This window comes from Thalassophryne amazonica, chromosome 12 (genome assembly GCF_902500255.1).
Source record: "Thalassophryne amazonica chromosome 12, fThaAma1.1, whole genome shotgun sequence".
Lineage (NCBI taxonomy): Eukaryota > Metazoa > Chordata > Actinopteri > Batrachoidiformes > Batrachoididae > Thalassophryne > Thalassophryne amazonica.
In genome coordinates this window covers 52,017,098-52,032,853 of record NC_047114.1, presented here as the reverse complement: position 1 = coordinate 52,032,853, position 15,756 = coordinate 52,017,098, and the positions used below count along the sequence as shown (strand labels likewise).

Genomic DNA, 15,756 nt, shown 5'->3' with positions numbered 1-15,756 from the left:
CATATGTACAGGTCCAAACAAATGTGACTGAGATTTTGTCAATTTGAGTAATGATTCCTAGTTTTATTGTTGAGGCAATATGTTGATGATGAAATGTGGAAAAACAAGGAAAAAAAGAACAAGGCACTAAATATAGAAATTAATAATAATAAACCTGGTTGGAATTTAGCAGTGAATTCTGGATTCACAATTTGTTATTTTTATTAAGAAAATTAAACAACGAAAGCCCCTTTGCATCACTGACAGCAAAGACTAGCATTCCCATGCCAAAGAAATCAAATGTAATTCTTTTTCTCCATCAAATAGACCAGTTAATTATGAAGATAAGCCTCATTTTAAATTTCTTCATTATTATTATTTTGTTAGTGTACATGACAACGAAAAGATAGTTTCCAGCTGCTGGAAAATTATGGTAAAAGTTAGATAACACACACTCTTGCAGGCACACAAAAAAGTCAGATTCAAGTTACTTCAGCTAGAAATGTGAACGGAGCTCCTGTCCTCTCCGGTGAGATTCAAACCCGTTGTTCTACCCTGTCTATCTGCTATGAAATGCCTTTTAGTTCATAAACTAGCTGCCTGCCTCTTTCACTGGATAATTCCGCAGAGAAACTTGGCACAGAGTTCTAGTTCTGCTGCACCCTAAGTGGACTTTGCTCTGCCAGACAGGAGATAGCGGCGCTGCTGACCGCTGCTAACCACTTTGCGACGCAGAATGATTATTTTTATTGCTTGTTGTGCCACCCTCTTGAAAAAATGTGCCCTGGGCCCCGGTTTGGTGGGAAACAATCCCAGGACCTTCTTGCCATGAGGAAACAGTGCTAACCACTAAGCCAGCATGCAACCTACAACTCTTAATTATTTTCATATTTATGGCTTCCCTAACCATAACTGACTTGCTTTCAATGCTAGAACCCCAAACAAACCCAGCTATGCCATAACTTCTGCATTGCTTAAAAAACAATAAAGGTATTGATTCACATCCTACTTGAGTTATGCAGAAAATTTAAATTCAGTAAGTGTATTTTAAATGGCTCATCAATTCCACTTAGTGCCAAAATGCACTAAAACCTAGGCAGAGTAATACTGTAATACATTTTAGTTGTTAAAAAAAATCATTATTATTGTTATTAATATTGCTATTATTATTTGTTATCACAGCTGGAGGATGAATTAGACCCTAACACAGAGATAAAGATGGTTTGGCAAACAATCTTTATTATCAATACCCAGGGATGCAGCAGAGGTTGGTACCCAGAGATCAGAAAAGTCACACTAAAATGTCCAAGATGGGTTAGGCTGGTGGAAGGCCCAAAAAACAGGGCGTGAGGTCAAGGCACAGAGAGTTGGCAATCTCAAAAATACACAATGTAACAAACAGGTTCAACAACAAGAAGTCAATCACAAAGAAACAGCAGAAAACCAGAGGCAAGAAGAGGGCAAAATGCACAATATTCAAGCAAAGCTTGAGAGGAACTCAAGCGTTTAAATACACAGGGAAGTAATCACAGAAATGGGAGACAGCTGAGGAGAAACACAGGAAGAAAGATAACAAAATACACAAGGAAACTGTGACCACCAAAATAAAACAGGAAGTGCAGAAGAAAGACAGAATAGTGACAACACAGAGAACCAACCCAGGAATGGTCACGAGGGAGACAGAGGATTAGGACAGACACAGACAGGAAACAACATTCGTAGTAGCAGTACTCTATCCTGGGTCCTAAGGATTGGGAGGAGCTCAAGACAGTTATAACAGCCTGCCAAGAAACACTCAAACACCAGAAGTGGAAGCACTAGGACTGGTTTCATGAAAATGACTAGTCCTCCAACTACTTATTGACCAAATATGTAAAGGTTTACTCAACCGCTAGAAAGACACAATGAAACTCGCAAACTGAAAAACCAGTGCTGGATCAATAAGGCTGCTGAAAGAGGCTTCTTCAATGCCACCAAAGTAATCTACAGCCCCTCCATAGAAGGATAAGCACCTCAACTCAAGGATGGCCTGAGCCTGTTGAAGACCAAAGATGACATCAGTACCTGATGGAAAGAACACTTTGAAGACCTCTTGAACACCAACCCAATTGCTGAGGATGAAGAAGTGCTTAGCCATTTACCAAGACATTGTTGAAGAACTCATCTCAACTCTCGAAGAAACTCTTGTTGCCCTTAAAGGTGTGGAAAAACAGCAAAGCACCTAGAGAAGACAACATTACTGTTGAGGTCTTTGAAGAAGGAGGTCCCTTTTTCAAATGCCAATTGCACCAACTAATACATTTGCTTTCATCTGTATGTTGTGCTTTTCTGTGATGTTTCAATGTACAGGAGTTGCTCAATGTTGAGGAACTCAGCAGCTGCAAAAGAGCAAGGAGCTACTCATATGGTCATATCTGCAGCTAGGGTTGCACAGTGGCATCGTGCTCGTGGTCCTGCCTTACAGCAAAAAGCCCACTCATCTCCCAGTTCCCTGGTATACTGTATCTGGAGTTGAAGTAGAAAGGCCATCTGGCATAATTTGTGCCAAATCAACATGTGGATTCTTATTAGATCATCTGAGCAAAAAAAGCACACCAACAGTGCTTGTATGACTTAACGACAAGTTCTAAAATCTGAACTGTAAGCCTGAGGTTATGGTGCTCCATCTGCAGGATGCTGTACACAACACGCCTCAGAAAGTAAAATGGCTGCCATCTTGACCTGTGCTGTCATGTCTTTCATGGCCACTAGAGAGCAGTGGAGATCCTTCAAAAGTCACTGTTTGTATTCATATTCACATCAGGCAGTGACGGTCACCTACCTGCACAGAATAATATGCAGCACACAGAGTAGAGGAAAAAAGAAGCTCCTGAGTGGCTCCTTAGCTAAATGTTCATGCATCTTTATCCCCCTGACAGGACTTGCATGCAAAACATCATCCAGCAAGAACATCTTTGAAAAATGTGAGACATTCTTCATGGTTGCCCTAAAATCTGCATATCTGTATTATGTATGTTGTCCAGAATACACTTAAAGTATGATTGCACTTATCATGAATATTTTATACTCTCTCACTCATCTTCAACCACTTACACCAATTAAGGATATCGGTGGGCTGGAGCCTATCCCAGCAGTCATAGGGCGTGAGGCAGGGTACACCCTGGACAGGAGGCCAGTCTGTCATAGGGCCACATATAGACAAACAAGCACATTCACAGCAATGGACAATTTAAAGTTTCCGATCCACCTATCCTGCATGTCTTTGGATGTGGGAGGAAGCCAGAGCACCCAGAGAGAACCAGTGGTGGGCACAGTTCTGCAAATCCGCTAATTATGGGCACATATTGTGGCGTTTTGGGATTACCTTTCACTGCTATGCAGATGATACTCAGTTATACATGCCAATAACTGCTGGTAATCTTGTTCACATAAAATCCTCAGAAGATTGCCTTGCAGCAGTGAGAAGTTGGATGTCTAGAAACTTCCTACTTTCAAACTCTGATAAGACTGAAATGATGGTTCTTGGTCCAGTGAGACATCGGCATCAATTTGACCAGTTAACGCTCAGCCTCGGCTTGTGTGTCATACATCACACTGACAAAGTGAGGAACTTTGGGGTAATTTTTTATCATACCTTGTCCTTTGACCTCCACATTAGAGACATTACAAGGACTGCTTTCTTCCTTCTGTGAAATATAGCAAAGATTCATCCCATCCTGTCTATGGTGGATGCTGAGACTCTGATACATTTTCTGGTTTACCGCAGTGTAGCATTAGGGGTCTCCAATTGGTTCAAAATGCTGCAGCCAGACTTTTGACACGAAGCAGAAAGTTCGACCACATTACACCCATTTTGGCATCCCTTCACTGGCTTCCTGTCCCAGTGAGATCAGATTTTAAGGTTCTGCTACTAACCTATAAAATTATTCATGGACTGGCACCCTCCTACCTAGCTGACCTAATTAAACCTTACATACCGGCCCGAGCTTTACGTTCTCAGGGTGCAGGACTACTTTGTGTCCCTAGGGTGAATAAGAAGTCTGCGGGTCACAGAGCTTTCTCTTATTGTGCCCCTGTTCTGTGGAATGATCTCCCTGCATCAATAAAACAGTCAGATTCTGTGGAGATTTTCAAGTCCAGACTTAAGACGCACTTATTTTCCCTTTCATATGTCTAGCATACTGGTACAGTTTTGTTTTAGGCTTTTACTCTTTTAATTCATTTTATTAGTAATTGGAGCGGGCCGCGGCCTCAACTTTACCTAAATTCTGGGTCTTTTAGTGAAGTTTAGGGCTAGTGGCCGGCGATCACCTTAGTATTTCTGTTTTTCTTGTTGTTTAATGCTGACAAATTATACAGTATTTCTTGTCTTTCTGATGCCTGATTCTGTTTTTTCTCTCTAAGGTGCAGCTCCATCCAGAGATGGGAGTTGTGTTCGTGTTGGTGATCCTCCTGTCCTGTGTGCCAATAGCATTTCTTGTATATTCGGCCGTGAATTGTTCAGTGAATTGTTCTGTAATTTATGTTTTGTAGTATGGCCCAAGCAGAGGGTCACCCCTTTGAGTCTGGTCTGCTTGAGGTTTCTTCCTCAGAGGGAGTTTTTCCTTACCACTGTTGCTCTGGGGGTTGTAAGGTTAGACCTTACCTATGTGAAGCGCTTTGAAGCAACTCTGTTGTGATTTGGCACTATATAAATGAAAATAAATTTAAATTATCAAAGATAATGTTTTCATTTTCAGATTAGCTTTTCAGATAACTTCAAAAACCGTCATCAGACTAATTATCTTCCGATAAGTTTTGGTCCAATAATTTTTAGACCACTAACATATTTTTGCAGACATGGTACACAAAGCTGGATAGTTACAAATATATATGAAATCTAAAATCAGTTAAGTACTTACCTGTTAAATGTTTTGTAGTAGATGAGCAGTTCTATCCTCCATAAACAGAGAAGAGCTGATTCTAGAAGAAACTGCTCTATCTTCTAAAGACAAAGGAGACCTGGTCACAAAAAAAGGCTCCTTCTTTTGACCCCATACTGATATGTGGGCAATATCACCCAAGTCATCCAGAGGCATACAGTTTTAACTTATGGTTAAAATTTTAACCAAACTAATTTCGGACAAGTTATTTAAATTAACGTCATGTCTGAAGTTTTATAAAGTGAAAATATCAGATATATGTTTTAGTGTTAAAGTAATGCACTAATTTTGAAGGTTTTAGTGTGGACATGCTGTGCCCACGTGCATTATGGGTACCTCAGTACATTCACGACAGAAGAAATGCATTTGAGATGCTCTGATCAGGCGCCACACGGACAACAGCATTAAACTCTTTGTATATTGTGTCTAAAACGCTTGTGAATATGTTCTCTGGGTTTATAGAGGTGTTATTGTGTTATTTTGTCCTGGTTATGTCAAACACTGTCTGTCGTCTTTGTTCCCGAATAATATATATAAGATGTCTGAAATTCAGTTTGCATTTATTAAATTCCACGGATCTTAAACAGCAAGCAGACAGATTATCTGGAATTTTGTTTTGGCAAGTTTTCAGTCAGTGCTGATTCATTGTTTGGGTCTATAGTCAACTTTAATACTACTAGAAGCGAATGTGGTGTTAAAACTCAAATCAGCTTGTTAGTAGTTGCATGTGTACCAGAGACAACATTGAAAGTTATCTGTAGCTTCCGCTACGTTTTTGGGTGGTAGTACAGAAACAGCATTAGTGAAGGTTACAAATTATCTTCTTATGGCCTCAGACAGTGGACTCATCTCTGTGCTTGTTCTGTTAGACCTCAGTGCTGCTTTTGATACTGTTGACCATAAAATTTTATTACAGAGATTAGAGCATGCCATAGGTATTAAAGGAACTGCGCTGCGGTGGTTTGAATCATATTTATCTAATAGATTACATTTTGTTCATGTAAATGGGGAAACATGGTGTCTAACCAGATCCTTACTCTGGATGGCATTACCCTGACCTCTAGTAATACTGTGAGAAATATTGGAGTCATTTTTGATCAGGATATGTCATTCAATGCGCATATTAAACAAATATGTAGGACTACTTTTTTGCATTTGTGCAATATCTCTAAAATTAGAAAGGTTAATTCTAGAATAGAATTTAAAATTCTTCTTCTTACTTATAAGGTTTTGAATAATCAGGTCCCATCTTATCTTAGGGACCTCATAGTACCATATCACCCCAATAGAGCGCTTCGCTCTCAGACTGCAGGCTTACTTGTAGTTCCTAGGGTTTGTAAGAGTAGAATGGGAGGCAGAGCCTTCAGCTTTCAGGCTCCTCTCCTGTGGAACCAGCTCCCAATTCAGATCAGGGAGACAGACATCCTCTCTACTTTTAAGATTAGGCTTAAAATTTTCCTTTTGCTAAAGCGTATAGTTAGGGCTGGATCAGGTGACCCTGAACCATCCCTTAGTTATGCTGCTATAGACTTAGACTGCTGGGGGGTTCCCATGATGCACTGAGTGTTTCTTTCTCTTTTTGCTCTGTATGCACCACTCTGCATTTAATCATTAGTGATTGATCTCTGCTCCCCTCCACAGCATGTCTTTTTCCTGGTTCTCTCCCTCAGCCCCAACCAGTCCCAGCAGAAGACTGCCCCTCCCTGAGCCTGGTTCTGCTGGAGGTTTCTTCCTGTTAAAAGGGAGTTTTTCCTTCCCACTGTTGCCAAGTGCTTGCTCACAGGGGGTCGTTTTGACCGTTGGGGTTTTTACGTAATTATTGTATGGCCTTGCCTTACAATATAAAGCGCCTTGGGGCAACTGTTTGTTGTGATTTGGTGCTATATAAATAAAATTGATTTGATTTGGTTTATCGGTTTAGCTTTATAAATGATAACCTTTGAGTTAGCTGATTATCTGTTATCAAAGCTAATTTTTTGGTTAGCTGTGCCCACCACTGGAGAGAACCCATACAAACTCCACACAGAAAGACCACAAGTGGGAATTGACCCCATGACCTTCTTGCTGTGAGGCAACAGTGCTAACCACTAAGTCACTGTGCTGCCCCCAAGCTCAACACACAAAATTAAATTGAATTTTACCTTGAAATTGTCAGTGTGCAGCAGTTAATGAAAGTAAATGGAAACAAGTTTTCAGGGAACATGCACAAGGATTCTGTTTGAACATGAGCAGATATAAATTCTTTTTGAGGTAGTGCAAATCTTATTGTAAGGGGATTTTTTTTTTTTTTTTTTTGAGGGAAAACCCCGTTGTCAGGGGACTGGGAAACTAAATGGCGTGTTCTGTAGAAGCTGTTTCTAACACAAAGCCAATATAGAGTGTGACTGTTCAGTGTATTCATCTGTAAATAATGTTTATGAAATGGAAATATTAAATCTGTAAGTGAAACAAGTGTGTATTTGTTTATTTATTAGGATCCCCTGCAGCTACTCTTCCTGGGGTCCACACATATTTACAAACACAATGAACGTAAATAAAAAATGCATTCAAAAGTAGAAATGTAAAAATAAATACATCAAAAAGTAAAAAAAAAAAAAAAAAAAAAAAAATTCCTAGCAAATTAATCATTATACATGGTCAAGTCTATACACATGAAAAAATAGTCTATATATGTGTAAAGGTAAACCCATAGATAGAACCTCTCCATGTATAGATAAGCAGATTAAACCCAGATTACTCGTTATGTTAATAAATGCAAGTTTAGAAGTTTCATTTGAAGTGAGTTTGATATGATCAGGTAATTTGCATTCCTTCATACCCCTAAAAATGACAGTGTTCTTAATGGCATTAGTTCTAGCTGCAGGTAGTGTAAAGTTTCCCGCCACAGCATGTCTGGTTATATACAGTATCTATGATTTTCTGAACTAAAAGAAAAATTCCTAAGCAAAATACAAGGTGACTTAGTGACAATAATCTTTCTAGTAAAAATGATAAGTGAATATATGTCTGTCTTTGACTAACAGCCAGTTAAAATTTTTATGCATTGTAATTGTCCTATAACTGCACTTAAGTGCTATAAGCAGCCCTATTTTTACAAATCTGTAATTTATTTATCATGTATATAATGTGCAGAATAGATAAAGTGTTTTGGGGGAAAAAGAAACTGTTAAAAAAACCTAATAAATAGACTGCATTTATATAGCACTTTTCCATCTGCATCAGAAGCTCAAAGTGCTTTACAATGATGTCTCACATTCACACAGACACACTCACACACCGATGTCAGGGTGTTGCCATGCAAGGTGCTCACTACACACCGGATTTGGGGATTAAGGACCTTAATTAGGGGATTAAGAGCTAAATGGAAAAAGATGCTGTAACTGTCACTGACCACAGGCTAAGGTTTTCACAGGATGATTTTGTTTTAGGTCGCATTTTACTGTTATGCCTGAGATGTCACGTCTCCCCCCCCCCCCCCCCCCCAAAAAAAAAACACTCAGTCACATGACTGTGACCCATATGTCCGGTTTGATTAATGCAACTGATTTCTATAAGGGTGGGTGTCTTCAGACAGGACGCTGTGACCCGGCTATATAGACCTACCCAATAAATCAGTCAGGAGGCTTTAAATGTACGGAGATGGGGTTTCTTAAAATGATCATACGGACCAATCACAGTATATCAAACATAATAAACCAAATTTTGACAATATAAGTAACACGGGTACAACATAAATTACATTATTAGTATCTATTTTAATTTAACCATGACAAAAGTGACACTCTTAGCCAATTCACAATAAGCTGAACCAGTTAGCATACATTTTATTCACCCCTGACATTTTATTGAATAATGAATAAGGTGGATGTTGGTTCTTCCACCAATTTTCCAAATTGAAGTTTAATATCACCATGTTGTAAATAATCATAAAAAGGACATTTTAATAAGTACGCCGTGCAGTTTTATGGTTTGTAAAAATATGGTTTTGAGTTCATTTAGAGTGCCCCCCCCCCCCCCCCCCCCCCACACACACACACACACACAAAGTCCAATCAAGGGTCGCGGGTGGCTGCAGCCCATCCCAGCAATCATAGAACGTGAGGCAGAGTCCACCCAGGACAGGACGCCAGGAAACTGGAGCACCCAGAGGAAACCCACGCAAACACGGGGAGAACATGCAAACTCCACACAGAAAGGCTACAGGTAGGAATTGAACCCATGACCTTCTCGCTGTGAGGCAACAGTGCTAACCACTAATCCACTGTGCTGCCCCTTACAAAATACCATAAACATGATTTACAACAGAACGAATAAATAAATGACAATTCAGAGGTTCTTCAATGGTCAGTTTGTATTTTAAATTTTTATTTATTTATTTTTTTACTTTTATATTTTGAGCAGTTGCAATTTGTTGGAGTCAATAAAAAGATTCACAATTTTCTTTTTAAAACACATGTGGTTTATCAACAAAAGGGTTTCAGACGTTATATTTCACACTGATCTTGTCAGGTTTTCTGCCTCTAAGCATCACAGGCACACACAATGTTGTCAGGTTCCAAAAAACATTACGCCTGTTTTTCATCCAGTGTTTCTGAGGGGGAAGTTGCATTACAATTAATTATCAGACAGTGATCTCTTGACAGCAGCGGGTCAGGAAAACCAGGGTCTGTCATCATGTTGTACAACTGATCCTTCCCCACTTATTAAAAAAGTGCCACTGATGACAAAGTGCTCATGCATACGCGTGTGTAATTTTAGATTTTTAGCAGGAGGCGGCCAATTGATCAAAAAGGGGGAGCGTCATGCATAGGAAATAGTTTTCATCTGATTTTTTTTCTGTATTTCTATTGTTTTATATATTACTTTTCTGTTGACTGTAGATGCTCTGTAACCTACGGAGAGGCAGCAGACATGTAGAGCACAGATAAAATACAAACCTGTTGGAGAAAATCACTGACGTAGCACCTGTGTGTGCTGCTTCAGTGACAGCATGGATCACTGGGCCCTGATCTACTCTATTCCACACAGCAACAACATTACTACACAAAGTTGACAGTTTAGTGTGCCGAAAACAAAAAAATAACAAAAAAATTGAACAAAATTCCTACATGTAGCTGTGTTTGTTTGTTTTTTTTACACGTTTTATTCCATAATGTTGCTGCTATAAGTGACAACCACATCTGCACATAAAAAGTATATATTCATATTTATATAATATATATCCGTACTCTATTAACAGTTTTGTCTACCATGAAGTTAGAATTGCTGGCCAGCTCGCAGAAAAGATTTGTCTTACTTCAAACATTGATTATTTTACAACACAGAAATCAACTAATTTTGTACAACTTTGGAGGAAGCAAGGCTCAACTCTACGACAGTCCCTCCAAAATTTAAATTTTGTCCACTCACGGTGCAGTGGAGAGTTTTCCTCCCAATAAAACACAGTGTAGAAAAACCAAAGCATTTACACACGAGAACATGTTTAGGACGTTCAGCTGATGCCAGCGGGCTCAGGTGAACTTGGACCCTTTTACCTCCTGACCTCCTGCTCTGCCCCCTTCAGTTTGGCACGATTATGTACACAATGAGCACAGTTCATTTTCAGGAAATGCTCATCAGAACAAAAAGCAATGTTGACGTGTAAAAACACCTGTCAAAAACAAACAAACAAACACCAAATGACAATTTGGCATCACAAAAAAATGCTTTGCTGCTGCAAATCGATAAAGATCCTACGACTGTTCGAGCCCACTTTCTTCGTTTTATATCAACTGCAGGTAAAAAGATGCTTTAAAACTGCATTTAACATCACATTTCCACATAAAATCAGTCTTTAGCAGTAAGTTATTAAGTGCAGATTGTACAGATGTGTGATTGCGTGATTGTGTGTGTGTGTGTGTAGATGAGGATGTACGGTTCACCTTCGCCAAAACACAGGAAATAGTGCAATGTACAGTACACAATGCATCTCTGTAATGTACATCAAATACTATACAACCAGAATCCAGAATTAAAAAAGTAGAAATGCACACAGGCACACACACAAAAAAACAAAAAACAAAACAAAAAAAAATTGTTACAAATGACAAAGTTCGGATGTGTTCTTCGCCCGGAGGAGGATTCATCAAGCTTTAGCCGTACGGGAAAATTAAAAAAGTTTGTGTGAAAGACATCCTACGTGTCCTACAGCTCTGCTTCTTGTGCTTCACATTACTAAAAGCCGTGTGAATACAACACATATTTACAGCTGCCTCTTTTCTCCGACACGTTCCGTTTCACACCTGACATCCCGTCAATACGCTGCGTCCTCGAGCACACCGATCCAGCTCTCCCTCACTGTCTATCTCGGTGCATTTCCCACTTTTTTCCACCACGCTGCTCCTTCACGTCTTTCTCCTGCAGGCCGTCGGCCGCTGGAGGACTCCTGCTGAGCCTTACTGCAGTAGCTGATCACAAACTAAACACAGAAAGAAAATGTGTTTTTTGTTGGTGGTGTGCATGCACATGCGTGACCACTCTTCAATCTGCCCTTATTTCCATCCTCCCCTCCTGTCCTGCTACCTAAGATGCTACTCAGGACCTACGGGGAAGGACAGAGCAGGAGGGAAAATAACATCTTTCTGTCTTCTTTCCTCTGGCTTTTGCACTAACTCCTTCACCCTCAACTTTCCTCCCATCCATCCATCCATCCTCTCCTCCTTCACCATCATCTTCCCTTAGACCCAGGAGTCTGGTGAGGCTGGATAGTGGCTGGTCTCATAGTTCAGCTCACTGTAGGGTCGCGAGGCAGAGTAGAAGTCTACGTAGTTTCCTGTGGATTTGAGGCCCTGCAAATGCATGTTCAGCTCGGCCTGCGGGGGGCGACCTCCAGCGTGAATCTGGTTCTCGTAGAAAGCCTGGTCCTCGTAGTTGCTGTTGTCCGGCGGAGGAGGGTTTTGGAAAGGTGGGAAGGGCTCTGAAGGCAAGCCTTGTGAAGAAATCTGAAAATAAAGACACAGCATTTTTGAGGAAAAAACAAATGGATTTTGTCTTTGTTCAAAATGCCACTATGGGAGTTTAAAGATGCAAACTATGGAAACGACTCCAGCCATTCACCAGATCACAGCGACAGAGACCAAATGAATAAATAAATAAATCCTTCATGCAGGAACCAAGTCATAAACTCATTCCACTCAAGCCATTTAATTTTTGGCAGATCTAATTAAAAGCTGAACTTAAAAAAAATGCTTTTCATGACATTTTTCTCAAATTTGACTTTGCCCTCAGAAATCTGACCTCAAACATTACTGGCTAATAAAAAAACGACATATTGCTGGAGGGTTAGATTTTTGCCGGGTCGCCCGAAGAAAGGTGTTTGATGTCATGAGACCTGAAACACCTGTCGATCTCAGGAAACATCACTGATGATGTATTCCAGCGCATCTGTCACAGATGTATCGACACACTGATGCTATGATGTTACGATGACAAGTAACAGAAAAAAATTTGAACTGTCGTTGACTAAAAAGGTGATCAATCTTGCTACACCTTGCTGAATCATGGCCTGGAACGAATTTATCTAACTGAGTCACTTGTTGATGAATAGAGGCCCCTGGATCTGCCCCTGTACATACATGCACGAAAACATGTGTGCACACCAACTCATTATTTGTATGAAGGCAGCAGAGCTGGAATCTTTTCACTGTTAATGGTGAGAAGCTGTACATTCATTTTTTTTTTTTTTAGAATATCCCAAAATCCTTTGTGCATTAAGGAGGGAGGCTTGATAATGGCTCAGCTTAATGCTAACTTTAACATTGAAAAGGCCATAGACATGCTGACACGTTAGCATCTATCCCATTTTTAAGTTATAAAATACATCTATCAACTGTTTCAGAAGATCATAACAGGTCGGTTTAACACAAAAAAAGGTAAATATTACTCACAGACATATGCTCTTTAGGGTTTTAGCAGGGAAAAATTAAGATAAAACAAAATAAAACAAAGAACCAACGAAGCAGCAGATCGAAGATCGAAGCACTGCTTCATTGGTTCAAGGTTCAAAGCAAAACCGTGCTGCAGAAATGGTTGATTATACAGACCTGCTGCAGGGTCTGTAATCAATGTAGAGAAATGATCATTTTCCATAACGGCGCAATGTTGCAAACAAGTTGCCACAAACGCTTGATTACACTGACAACGAAATCTCGGCCATACCAGCAAGAATGTGATTACGCAAGAGATTTGACACTGTAAAGGCGTTTATTGAGACATTTGGCTTTGTTCATGAAATGAGTATAATGTACAGCATCCAATGGAAAAGTGCTCTGGGTGATGTTTCATATATTTACCATTATTATTTCTTTATTTATTGACAGTTTATTTTTTGCAGTTACATAATTACACAACTCCATATCATAATTTTGAGTGAAATTTGATTAATTGTGTAGCCCTAATATATTTGTAAAAAGTGGCTTGACGTTGATGAAACGAGTTGATCGGTGGCATCTATTAAACTATCTTGAGACTTTCAAGTCTTTTACGATTTAAAAGTCAACCTTATGCTATTGTATCTCGAATTTACTACAGGGTTAAGAAGAAATTGTTCTGCCATTAGAAGGTGAAATGATTCACAGAGAGGCAACATGACATCGCAGTGCATCGTGGGAATCCTCCAGTGTTAAAAGTGTAAGATGCCAAAAGCACCAAGAGGATGAAAGATGATGTTAAACGTGGGCGGAAAGACACTTCTGCCTGTTTTCACTGGATTCATCAAAACACCTTACAGATGGGCTTCGGAAAATTCTTCAAGAACACAACTTACAGATGACATCACATTACAGCCATTTTAATGTTATTTTGTCAGCTGCCTTGTTTGCAGTGGTGGGCACAGTTGTGCTAATCTGCTAACCGCCAATTATCAAAGCTAATATTTCATCATGGAAATATAGACCTGGAAGGGATGTGTGTGCCTCAATCTATTAGCGTCACTCAAGACAGGGCGGCACCATTGCTAAGGGTGGAGATGTGCAGATCATAAATAATAAAGTGACTGCTTTTTTGCACTAGCATCGCTATTTCTTAAGGGATTTTAATAAATGTAGGCTTGTTTTAAAGCCCTTTGAAAGCGCTTTCCAATGAACCTATGCATGTGTAGGTGAAAAAAACCTTTTATGTAAAATGCAGAAATTTGGGGAAATTATGACAAACTGCTGCTTTTCTCACTCTATTGTCGCTATTTGTTAACATATTAAAAGTAAAAGTAATAAAAGTAGGCTTGTTTAAAGCCCGTTAATTGCTCTTTCTAATGAACCCATACATGTCTGGGTAGAAAAAAATGTTTTATGTAAAATGTGGAAATTGGGGAAAAATATGCCATTCTGTTCATTTACTGTGATGTTTTTTTCCTGTCATCATAATTCTCGATAGATTTTTATAAATTAAGCCTTGTAAGTTGTGTTCAAGCTGATTAAAAGCTCTAATGAACCCATACATGCCTGGATAAAAAATCCTTATGTATTAAAATATAAACCTGAAGTATGTCTTGCTATTTACCTTGCTGCATTTTCCACTGTAATATTATTGCTCGTCTTTTAAGCCGTGGTCACAGCCCGCCGTGCAGTCTACTTGCAAAAACGTGGGCTAAATTTGGAGATCCGTATGTCGTAAGTACTGCCTCCGTACGAATTTAGGAGCACACAGACACGCGCAGACACGCCGTAGAAGTTTTAGTGCATGCAGAACTTTCGCTGCGGTCAGGCTGCGGATTCACCATCAGTACAGATGACGCACGTTGTGAGTACTGCCTCAGTACGGATTCAAAGCAACACATTTTCATTCAATTACTATTGAATTAACCAAATCCGTACGTAGGCAGTACGGATTACGGCACTCACCACATACTATGGAGGCTGACAGACTTGCATGCACAACGCAGCTTCTCACTTGAACTTGGACTTTATTTCCAAACGTCAGCAACACACACTCCACAGCTTCAGTCTGTTAACTAGCTGTAACTTTTCGAGGCAAGTAAACACTCGTACAACTGACCGCTGCAGGCTGGACATGCTCAGGCTTCTCCGATGCCGAAAAACACCTGCTGCTCCGGTCCCGCTCATAAAAAAGAAAAGCGACCCCACACACACACACACACTGCTTTATTGTAATCTCTCTTTATCGTTACACCCCTAGAGATGTGTGCTGAACGTACTCCCTTCCTCCTCTTGCTACTGCCTCCGTATGTTTTCACAAAAACGTAGTGGCCGTGGCATCCGCAGAAAACGTACGGCGAAAAAAAAAAGGCACGGTGGATTGTGACCGGGGCTTTAATGACAACAACATATATATGATTTTTACTAACATTTTATTAAAAGTAGATATAAAGCCATTCAGAACTTATGAATTTTGACCCTCAGTCAGGGTAAAAAGTACCACCCCCATCGCCTCCAACCACACTGTTAAAATTTAAATGTCGCCTATGACCATGTACATATCATATTAAACAACTGCAAGTACGAAAGTAAGAAAATAAGTATTTGAACACTCTGCGATTTTGCAAGTTCTCCCACTTAGAAATCATGGAGGGGTCTGAAATTTTCATCTTAGGTGCATGTCCACTGTGAGAGACATAATCTAAAAAAAAAAAAAAAAAAAATCCGGAAATCACAATGTATTATTTTTTAATAATTTATTTGTATGTTACTGCTGCAAATAAGTATTTGAACACCTACCAACCAGCAAGAATTCTGGCTCACACAGACCTGTTAATTTTTCTTTAAGAAGCCCTCTTATTCTACACTCTTTACCTGTATTAATTGCACCTGTTTGAACTTGTTACCTGTATAAAAGACACCTGTCTACACACTCAATCAATCAC

At 39.7% G+C, this 15,756-nt stretch overlaps 1 protein-coding gene and 1 long non-coding RNA gene across 10 annotated transcripts in view; one reads left to right on the top strand and one right to left on the bottom strand.

Annotated features, from left to right (window-relative positions):
- Nucleotides 1–290: 290 nt before the first annotated feature.
- LOC117522161 lies at nt 291–13,942 on the top strand. The gene is made up of 3 exons (XR_004564157.1): nt 291–523; nt 4,979–4,983; nt 13,930–13,942. It is a non-coding gene; the product is annotated as an uncharacterized LOC117522161 (long non-coding RNA).
- Nucleotides 9,284–15,756, bottom strand: part of ctnnd2b (catenin (cadherin-associated protein), delta 2b) — a 638,149-nt gene continuing 631,676 nt past the window's right edge. For all 9 annotated transcript variants that reach the window (XM_034183535.1, XM_034183537.1, XM_034183540.1 and 6 more), the window contains one exon: nt 9,284–11,881. In XM_034183535.1, the coding sequence (XP_034039426.1) occupies nt 11,618–11,881 (264 nt within the window). In that variant the 3' untranslated portion in view covers nt 9,284–11,617. The remainder of the gene's footprint in view (nt 11,882–15,756) is intronic.